Here is an 11,081-nt window from a genome sequence, read left to right as displayed (position 1 = left end):
TGTTCCGAAATTCCACGAAACAAAAGAAATGCAACTCTGTTCCAATTGAATATGGTTTAAATTTCATCGGACTGAAGAAGTACTATAGGTAGGTCCTTGGGCCTTAGGAGGGTATTGTACGTTTTACAGTACATATGGCCAAAAGACCGTGACAAATGGCGTAAAATGAAGGAGGCCTACACTACACCCGAAGGGTAGAAAAAGGCTAGAGAGAGAGAGAGAGATATGGCCCTTTAAATTTTTGACATAGGCACGCTTAATCCCTTCCTTGGGCGGTAATGTAGCACCACCATATGTGTAGGTAAGTATAAAACAGTGCCTACGCCAATTCTTATTCGGATTGGTTCGATGGAAAGTCAGGACTTAAGGGGTCATCCATTAATTACATCACACGTTTAGGGGAAGGGAGGGGGTCAAGAAAATGTGACATGGGGAGGGGGGATACACAAACTTTGTGACGTCACTTTAACTTCATCAGTAACCAAAAATTTATTTAAATTATTTTATTCGCTAATTCGCTATACATTTAAATAAAGTTTTTAAAACGATTATCGTTTTTATTCGTTTAATTTTCTTTCCTAAGCAGTTTTGGGTTATAAAATTACTAATATTTATATCGTCAAAATTAAATATTTTGATAAAATATTAATAATACTTAGGTAGGTACTTACTTAATTCGATATGGCGATTTCGTAAAAAAATGTGACGTCACACTAGGGGGGGAGGGGTTTGCCAAATGTGACCAAGTGTGACAAGGGGGGGGGGGGAGGGGTCAAAAAACCTAGAAATTGGTGTGACGTAATTAATGGATGACCCCTTAATATGAAGAACCAGGGATTCTAATAGTAAAACGCTGTAATGTTAATCAAGTTTTTATTTCTTTATACATTTCTCACTACTTATAAAAATATACATTGATAAGTGAACACCTTGACCGCCACCGATATATCTGGGCTATAGCCAAAATCGAATACCCAAATTGCGGGCATCTTTCTCTGTCACTCTAGTTACCACTTTATTGGAGTAAAAGAGAAAGATCCCCGCAATTTTCGAATTTCGGTTTTAGTGGTAAAATTTAAGCCCTCTGTGGCCCATTTTATAAAGCTACAAGTTACAATTTACAAGCGGAAGTCTCTTTCTAACCCAATGTGTTAGAACGTGACTTCCGCTTGTAAATTGTAACTTGTAGCTTTATAAAATAGGCCACTGATGGCGGCTGTACCCTATGTTGTGTTGCCAAGTTTTGTTCGACCCGCAAAATCATAAATACAACACCAAAATTGCCAAGAAATCGAAAAAAATTTATGAGTGTTTTTAGATTAAAAAAATGTACCTTTTACTAAGCTCTTTAAATTTAGAAGTATTTTATAAATACAGTCCGTCTAAGCTATCTTCGCATCGATTTGAACAGAAAGAGTCGTTATAAACCTCATATTGTCAGAGAAATATGGCATCACATTTCGTTATTGCAAATGCCTTGCAGTCCTTGCAGAGTTAGCTTGGTCCAACTATTCTGGTTTGCGATTTTTCTTTAAGAATATTTCATGGATAATTACAAAACGAAATGATAAACACAGCATATCCCCTTTGGGGATGAAAAATACAACAATATTTTTACTTCTTTATAGAAAGCTTTTAATACTTAAACTATATTATTCGAGATAAAAATAAATACCTTCTCCAATATTACCGCCAAACGTCATAAGTACTGAACTTAAGCTATTTATATACTATATATACTTGGTCAAGCAGATCTTGTCAGTAGAAAAAGGCGGCAAATTTGAAAAATGTAGGCGCGAAGGGATATCGTCTCATAGAAAATTTGAATTTCGCGCCTTTTTCTACTGACAAGATTTGCTTGACCATCTATAGTAATCTCATAGAAAATGGGACTTTCTGAGGCCCCATTCGCACGACAGCTTTTTCTACGCGCGTTAAAAGAGCGCTTAAATCTGTTCGCACTCTAAATTCGATTTAACGACCAAGGCTTAAAATCGAAAATCCAACAACGCTTGAAAGTAAGCGCCACCGCTGTCGTGTGAATACATATATATGGTTATCCATTTGTGTCATTCAAACGCTTTTTTAACGCGCATTGAAAAAGCTGCCGTGCGAATGGGGGCTTAATGGTTTTGACATATTCCTGTTCTTTTTTTACATACAAAATCAATCAAACATTCTTGTTACAACAGAGAAAGTGTGGTGAGATTTTCCGGTATCGTCTTGGGTCGTCCCATTCGTTTTTCGTCAAGTTCTTAAATTAGTCCTATTCTGCTTTCGTCACTCATTCTACATTGAAAGCCACCGACGATTGTGACGAATGTAGAATGAGTGTGAAAGCAGAATAGGACTAATTTAAGAACTTGATGAAAAACGAATGGGACGACCCAAGACGATACCGATTTTCATTTATCAAAAAAAAAAGAAAAGCTGTTGATCTTCACGTTGGATGTGGATCCACACGACGCTCGGATGTTTGAGCGGGACATATATGCAGGGTTGGGCAAAATACTGGCTTCCACGTATTTCAAATACAAATTACAAAATACATTTTTAAAAGTATTTGAAATACCAAATACAAACTACTTTGGTGACTGGTATTTGAAATACAAAATACAAATTGCAGTGTTTAAAATAATGTATTTCAAATACAAAATACAAAATACTTTTATTTTTTTTGTTTTGATCATTTAGTCTTTTGACTGATATCCTTTCCTAAAAACATAGGGTCATTGCGCTTGTTTTTGTCCAGCTCTAGTTTTCGTCGACTTGACCATAAATCTACATTGCTGCACAAATTTGGACTGATTTCAATCCTTAGCTAAACAATATATCTGTCCACAGTGTCCACATTTAAAAAATATATTTCGCAAATAGTAAATTAAAAATGAAATATATTATTTGCTAATCTGTCAAGTGGTCGAAAACTAGAGCATGGACGGAAACTACTGCAATGACCCTATTCCCTGGCTGTTGACGAAAAGTTCTGCGCAGAATAGCTCGCGCATTGTACCTATTTGCCCTCGTACAAGTCGTACATTATGTTTAAAAAAGAGTTCAATTTTAGGATCATATTAGAATTTAATAAAATGTATTTTGTAGAAATGTATTTTGATGCTTGAAGTATTTGAAATACAAAATACAAAATACATGTGAGTGCAGTATTTGAAATACCAAATACAAAATACTTTTCCAGATAGTATTTGAAATACAAATACAAAATACTAAAATGTATTTCAAATACGTATTTCAAATACATGTAATTGAAATACTGCCCAACCCTTATATGGCTATAAACGTGCATAGCGCAGTCTCACTCACACAACAGAGCAGCGTGCGGATCCGCATCATTGAGATAACCACATAATACAAGAGCTACTGTGTTGAACGTTGAACTAAGGCTACGACAAAAATAGTAATTATTTAAGTATCTGGATATAAAAACACAATAGGGTATATCATCAATTATTGCCTTACACTAATAATGAATTCTATTCACCTATAAATGGAATTCGTTTTAGTATAAGGTTAGTTATTGGAGTATAACCGGGCACCCAGTTATTGACACTTTATTTTATACTAAAAATGAATTCTGTAAACAGTGGCCAGTAGGTAATTGACAATTTACCCTATGTCCAAAACTGCTAAATCAAGCAAGGCTAGCTAGGCTGCCCTACTAAGCCAAATAGCGTGATCTCAAAAGAAAATTCATTGCTAACTTATACTTTAGTTTCTATTAACTGAGAATTCCATTTTCATCATAAACCATTTTTTTTTACATAGCGCTCTCCGGCTTAAGCTGACTTGCACCATTCCACTATCCAGGGGTTAAGGGTTAAACTGTTAATCCAGTGTCAAATTGTACTGGTAACCATAGCAACACCAGGTTTAAGCGGTTAACCCCATGGTGGAATGTTGCAAGTGGTGCTTAGGAGGGCAGTACGGTTATTTAAAATATATTTGGGACTGGATTATACAACATGGTTACTTATCCAGGCTTAAATCTAAATATAATCTTGCTTAGCTATTTACATTATGCTAAACTAGTGATAATTACAAGAAAACAATTTTAGTTACAAAAATATTAAGGAAATAATGGAGATGTAACATTTTACAGTCCGTTTTTTTTTAGAATTAGAAAGAACTTCGTAGCTTAGCTTAGCTTGTGGTTCCAAATCCGGCACTATTAGCGGTAATAATTTGAAGTAAATTATATGTATTGACCATGCTTCATTAGATAATTCAATAATTATTAACAATTAAAGAGCCTGATAAAAACTGCACACTTACTTCTGTGGAGTTCTTTCTAATGCTAAAAAAAACGAACTATATGAAAAGGTGGAATACAAAGATATTATTAAATTTATTTTAAGCAAGAAATTAAAGTGTGAATTAATAAGAGCAATGTTTTTAGTATAGCTTATAGAAGAATATTAGAAGTAAAAAAGTATGTAAATAAATTTACTGTGATATTACATCACCTAAGGGCCACCCCACATGTAGCGTCCCTCGAGCGTCGGCGTCTGGTCAGCGCCACTCAGCGCTATGAAAACTGACGTCGCTGCGCAGTTGCGTTGACGTTGCGTCGAGCATCGGCCATAGAATTGTAGACGCCGACGCTCGAAAGACGCCATGTGGGGTGGCCCTAACTATAGTCCATAGTATCACCTTTTTGGTTTTGTCTGTTTTTATATTGCTTTCTATATTGCTTTAGAACTACATTTAAATAATTGTCACTCCTGGGCAGTAATATTTGAGTTAATTTGGGCCATAGTTGGGAGCTTTTGACTATAGTTGGCTGGTTTAACATTATTGGAAACAAGTAGGTTTCAAATCAGAAAGCTGATGGCTCCTCAACACGATGGGCCAACGCTGGCTACTCCAAGGGACGCATTTATGCGTTAGAGGGAGCAAGTGACATTGCTATCTCATTCTACCGCATACAGGAGCCATGATGTGTGATGACAATAGTTCTTTTAATAAACCTTTGTAAGGATCAATCAACTTATTCTTATAGGACATCTTTTAGGATGTTTTGGAACAGAGTTCTGTAAACTATGTGCCGTTACTTTGGCCCACAAAGTGAGCAGGATAACCAAAGGTCTGGGGCCTGTTTCTCAAAAGCTCGTAACTTGTAATACAAGTGGAAGTCCCTTTCTAACAAGAGCTGTCAAAAAGTGACATCCGCTTGTATTACAAGTTACAAGCTTTTGAGAAAAGGGCCCGGTTGCTGCACCTGGGCCAAAATGTTTGGAGACCTGTCATTGATGGCCTAAGCATCTTAGTAACCTAAAATCATAATTTTAAGAAACCATTTTACAGTGAGTTTTACATAGCCCTTTAAAGCCCCGGTCTGATATGATCATGTGAATTGATCACAGTTAAATCCCAATTTTAACATGTCCCTAGATTTCATTATTTAGTTTACAAATCTTAGTATCTCGGTTGCAAACGGATAGCAGGACCGAAAAAAAAAAGTTGATTGACCTAAATTTTTACCCCCTTGTTCATAAAAGTTTAAGGGCCTGATTTAGTTAAATTATGTTATATCCCTCTCTTAAAAATACATAATTCAAAATGACAGATAAGGACAAATGATTAGTAGCTAATTCAGGTTTGTAACGGGTTTTAGTATGAATAAGGGGGTATGTGTTTACATCTGACATGTATTTGTAAGTACTCCTCAGATAGAAAAGTTTATAAGCTCAGAAAACTTACACAATGAACCGAAATAAAGAAAACAAGTAATTAAGAAACTATAACATATTTCCTGAATCATAACTTCTTGTGGATGCGGTTCAGATGGTTCAACAGCGATTCCTTCTCCTTAAACTTGACCGAGCAGATATCACACTGGTGCGTCACGTTTTTAAACGTATGCTTGTTCTTAACATGCTTCGCTAACCGGTCTTTATTTGTAAACTTTTTATGACAGTTCAAACAAGCGTTCTCCATCATAAGCTGCTTCAGCTTCAAATGTCTTCGCAGACAATGCCTGGACTTGAATGTTATAGAGCATGACTCACATCTAGACTTACTCTTCACCTGATGATGCGTCTGACAGTGCAAGTCCAAGTTAGCTTTCTTAGAAAACACGACTTGACAGTTATTGCACTCGAAAGTCGCCTGTTTCTGCTGAGTCTCGTGATTCGACGTCATGTGGCGGAAGAACTGACTATTCTGAGTAAATTTTAATCTGCAATATTGGCAGGTGTAGATGTATTTATGCTCGTCTACCGCCCTCGGCTGGAAGAGCGGAGGATCGTCGCTTTTTTTCAGTCGTAAGGCCGCTCGAGTTATTCTTATTTTCGGACCAGTACGGGCGGGCTTTTTATTCATAACTAAGCCGATTAACTTTATTCTTTATTCTAATCACACTAACATAACTGAACACAACAATGGGTTCACGATTTGGTACCGATATTTTGTACACACGTAAGCACTATTTAGGAAGGACGGATTTCGTTCACAGCGGCTGTTCGATCGTTACTAGGGTCTCTTGTAAGCAATAAACACACTAATTATTAATGTTTTGAAGAAAGAAAAGGTGAGTTTATCGATTTTACTGAAAACTTTCACACTATTTGCTTCAATTGGTTTCAATTTTTGTAGACAGAGACAGACAGCCGAAACGTCAAAAAAATACGTTTCGTTTAGGCGTTTTTAAGACTGCGAAATACGACTTTAGTTTGCACTTGACCTAGTTTTGTTAGAAATTATTGTGAGCGCAGTAGTTAAAAAAAAATTATGTGTGGATCTTATTTCGATAACATTTAAAAAGTCTGACAAGCCACTTCAGTCAGTAGAAAAGAGCGGCAAATTTAAAAAATGTAGGCGCGAAGGGTAATGATTCCATAGAAAATTTGAATTTCTCGCCTTTTTACTAACAACTTGTTTGATCGGCATGTAAACATAGATAGTGTCAAAAACAAGTAAAAAAAGTCTACCAATATCCAAATATGAAAACAAGTCGCCAAGCAAGTGCCTCCCTTTTTATTTGGAACCACCAAGAGAGGTGGCAAGCAAGGCAGTGGCTCCCCCATTGTGAGGGTGCCCTGGCGAGAAGCCGGGGCTGCCGGAGGGCGCCGTGGTGGAATGTCATCCTAGTCGATCCCAGTGCGCCCTCACGAACGGCAGAGAGGGTGAAACGCCGGAGTGGGTTTAGTGGGTAGGGCCAAATTCTCCCCCTCTCTTGCCAGGAGAGGGGAAAGGAGCGGCGAGTCCCACACACCGTGCATAAACGCATTCCCACTCCGTCAAAAAAATAAATAACAAGGCAGTGGCTGCTTAACATTCGGCAGCACCTTAACACCGCGGTGGTACTTATAAAAAAGCATTTATCCGGTAAACCACCTGTTAGTACTAGAAATTAAAAAACAGGGACGGGGGGGGGGTGCGTATAGGGGTAAGTATATATGGCAAATCTCCCATTATTTTAATATAGTTGCAATCCAACCAAACTGAATGAAGTCGTGCCATACATTAAATAGATAAGTCTGTACGAATTCCAAATAATCCAAATTGTTATGACTGTTTGTCATTAATTTTGATACTACTTACTATAAATTTCATTACGTTGACGAAGGATTGTGGTGAATTTCATATTTCATATGAATTGTGGAGATAGGATGAGAAATAATTGCATAATTGTATTAAATAAATAAATGTTAGATAATAGGTTTAATCATAGATTTCATAATAATAATCAATATGATTATCAACTATCAAGATAGCGCGCATCGAATTGCAATAATTCTTAGTAAATCGATTCATAAAATTCATCTGCCGATCACGTATAAGTCGAACGTGATGTAAAAAAACAAACCTTATTACTAAGACGCTAAGTTACAAAATCGATTGACACCTAACTTTTTAATTCATCAAAGGTGTTTTTCAAAACTATCAGTATAAAAAGGTTGTACAATTAAAAAGTTGTTATAGTTTTAAGAGCAAAGGACATGAGCATATTCAGCTTAGTGCTTTTTGCCACCAGTTTAGCTGTGGCGTGGGGGGATGAAAAATATATAATTTCGACTAAGCAGGGTAAAGTGGAGGGTAGTTTAGCATCAAACGGATTGTACTGTGAGTTCCTGGGGATCAGATATGGCGTGCCTGTTAAATTTAAGGTAAGTTATTTACATTACTATTCTGTAAGTATGGGAGACTAAGTGCAATGCAACTTGGTTACCTAAATTATAAAACCATAATTATTTGGCCACGTGGTCCTACTGCCTTTGTCCTAACAATCGGACCAAATGAACTCTTTTTCCGCTTTTGGGTAGTTTAAAAAGCTCCTCTTTCTGGGCGGTAGGATGATTAAAAAAATCGACAATAAAACAAAATCGCAACTGGAACGCAAACCCAACTCTAAATTGCTTGTATTTTGCAGGCACCACTGGAACCGCCTTCTTTCTCTGACGTGTACAAGGCGGACTCCCGCGCCGTCCTCTGCCCCCAGTTCCCCTCCAACGACCCCCTCGCGGCCCCCAGCGACAGCGAGGACTGTCTCGTCCTGAACATCTTCACCCCCACCCCTGTCACTGGCCTAAACACCACCCTCCCTGTCATGGTGTTCCTTCACGGCGGCGGCTTTGGAGTTGGCGCTGGTTCCCCATCCTTCTACGGACCTCAATACTTAGTAAGCCATGGGGTTGTAGTCGTCACTCTTAACTATAGACTTAATGCCTATGGCTTCCTCAATCTAGGCATAGAAGGGGCTCCAGGAAACGCTGGCTTAAAGGATATTAGACAGGCGTTAAGATGGATTAAGGAGAACATACTTCATTTCGGTGGGGATGTCGATAATGTTACAGTTTTTGGACAAGGCAGCGGTGGGACTGCGGCTTTATACTTAACTCTTTCAGAGTCTACGAAAGGTCTGTTCCATAGAGTGATATCTGAGAGCGGTACGCTGTTCACACCTGAATCTTTCGACCATGATCCCTTAGCCACAGCGAGCCAAGTCGCAAAATCCTTAGAAGTAATTAGCACAGATCCGGAGAAATTACTCAAACTATACAATGATACGGCCGTCATGAAAGTTGAAGAGGCTATAGCGAAACAGATGCATCCTAAATCTGTCTTTATTCCATCTGTAGAGAAGACTTTCGATGGGGAAGAGCCATTCTTGACTGATACTCCTTTCAATATCTTAACAACTGGCAAGAAACACAAATCATTCAACCCAGTGCCGGTCATTATCGGTCTTAACACGGTTGAAGGTTTAATAAGTACTTTAGATTACAACACCATAACCAGTCAAATGGACAGGATTAAGAACGAAGATTACTCCGCTCTTGACCAACGCTCCCTAATAGTGCCTAAGGACGAAATAGAAGAATTCAGGAACATAATGAAGGAAACTTACTTCACAAACGTAACATCTGACGAAGCTTTAATAGGTGGACTTATTAATTGCAATTCTGACTTCTCTTACACCGGACCGATGTCTTTATTCTCTGAACTGTATGCAAACTCGTCTAGTCTTCCAGTCTACGAGTTTATCTTCAATTATATAGGGAACAGGAATTTGGGAAGGCTGCTGACGAACAGTAGTCTGCCGGCGACTGCTAATCGAGATGAGCTGTTCTATATCTTCGAGCTGGAGAGGCTGCCGCTTCCTATGGACGAGAATGATGCAAGGATAGTGACGTTTATGACCATGATGTGGACCAACTTCGCTAAATTCGGGTAAGTCCTATCCACTCACATAATTGATATTTATCAGTGGCCTCTATTATTATGATAAAATAAGGGCGCCAGCGGGCAACTACAGTTGCCAAAAGCATGTATTCAGATGAATTTGAAAATGTTAGATGAGGTTTTCAATTTGGTTGTACGGTTTTGCCAAATCAACTTTAACAGCTACATACTTTTAAATTGGTCAGTTAACTTAAATTCTTAATTTCATCTCTGCCGCTACGTGGTTTAGTCAGCAGCAGCAGAAGTTGCTAAGCGGGCGAGGTGTTCAAAATTATATTGGCGTGCTTTATTGTTAAGAATAAGATCATAAGAGCGAAGAGCGTGTCAAGGTAATTGTGAACACCTCGCCCGCTTAGCAACTTCTGCTGCTGACTGTTCGACAGTGTGACGTTTTGTTAGAGTATATAACGCAAGCCCCTACAAATAATGTCGGAGCAATGTTTCATAGTCGCTGCGTTAACACACATCTTATAGGATCTCTTTCTGTGCCTATCTGTACATGTTGCCGATGGACGTCACTATCTACTTGCATACAAAGAGTATTAAATCACTAAGTTTTACTTGCATATACACCTATTTAATTTCTATTTTATTTTAATGTACTCATAAAAAGTTTTCTTGTGTTATTTTTCATCACGTTTACATTATACTTCACTGTAGTCTAGATCGAGTTAGGCGACGTACAATAATGGTTCTTTGACCTTCCAGCTCCCCAACCCCAGACCCGGCCAGCGGCGAGTGGCTGCCAGCCCCTCACCACCTGGAAATAAACCTGGAGCCGCAATACGTGGCCCCCCTCACCCCCGACCGCGCGTACTTCTGGCGCGCCTTCTTCTATAAGTACGGGACGGGGAAAACCAGCGAGTGATGGTAGTCATTACATTTGCTGTACAGTCAGCAGCAGAAGTTGCTAAGCGGGCGAGGTGTTCAAAATTACCTTGACACGCTCTTATTCTCTTAAGTATAAAGTGGTGTCAAGATCATTTTAACACCTGGCCCGCTTAGCAACTTCTGCTGCTGACTGTACATTAAGTATTTAAATAAGTGTATTTAGTTTTAGTATTTATTGTGTAGTTCATAATTTGTGTGTGTGTTAAAGCCGTTAAAGGATATAATTAATAATTAAATATACATTAATTTGAATTGTGTTGTTTCATTTAAGTACGTGTATGAATGAGTTAAAAGCGTGTTCTGAAATGTTATAAATACCTTGAAAGGAAGTTTTAATTATCATAATTATATAACAAACTTAATACAAGTGCCTAAAAAATAAATTAACTAAAACTAAACCTAACAAAAAAATAAAAATCCCTAAAACCTACCTTCTAAGCCTAGGCCCCTCGGCAAGGTGCCCATCGCGCAGGCAGCATTCCCGCGCT

The 11,081-nt window shown here is 38.2% G+C and overlaps 2 protein-coding genes across 2 annotated transcripts; one reads left to right on the top strand and one right to left on the bottom strand.

Moving 5' to 3' along the window:
* Positions 1-859: 859 nt before the first annotated feature.
* Positions 860-6,589, bottom strand: LOC134677455 (zinc finger protein 782-like). The gene has a single exon (XM_063535932.1). The coding sequence runs from the start codon at positions 6,337-6,339 to the stop codon at positions 5,776-5,778; it is 564 nt and encodes a 187-aa protein (XP_063392002.1). The 5' UTR covers positions 6,340-6,589; the 3' UTR covers positions 860-5,775.
* Positions 6,590-7,930: 1,341 nt separating this feature from the next.
* LOC134677333 (juvenile hormone esterase-like) lies at positions 7,931-10,570 on the top strand. The gene is made up of 3 exons (XM_063535767.1): positions 7,931-8,126; positions 8,390-9,690; positions 10,411-10,570. Exons 1-3 carry the CDS (start codon positions 7,959-7,961, stop codon positions 10,568-10,570), a joined length of 1,629 nt encoding a protein of 542 aa, XP_063391837.1. The 5' UTR covers positions 7,931-7,958.
* The last annotated feature ends 511 nt before the right edge of the window (positions 10,571-11,081 follow it).

The sequence above is a fragment of the Cydia fagiglandana genome, chromosome 26 (assembly GCF_963556715.1).
Source record: "Cydia fagiglandana chromosome 26, ilCydFagi1.1, whole genome shotgun sequence".
Lineage (NCBI taxonomy): Eukaryota > Metazoa > Arthropoda > Insecta > Lepidoptera > Tortricidae > Cydia > Cydia fagiglandana.
Note: the sequence above shows the minus strand (reverse complement) of the source record. Positions and strands in the feature narration are given on the sequence as shown.

Bases quoted from the DNA above. Each gene is read 5' to 3' on its own strand.
- LOC134677455 (XM_063535932.1), bottom strand. From the start codon at position 6,339: ATGAATAAAAAGCCCGCCCGTACTGGTCCGAAAATAAGAATAACTCGA.
- LOC134677333 (XM_063535767.1), top strand. From the start codon at position 7,959: ATGAGCATATTCAGCTTAGTGCTTTTTGCCACCAGTTTAGCTGTGGCG. The intron at 8,127-8,389 runs GTAAGTTATTTA...TGTATTTTGCAG, and splicing joins GCGTGCCTGTTAAATTTAAG to GCACCACTGGAACCGCCTTC. The intron at 9,691-10,410 runs GTAAGTCCTATC...TTGACCTTCCAG, and splicing joins ACCAACTTCGCTAAATTCGG to CTCCCCAACCCCAGACCCGG.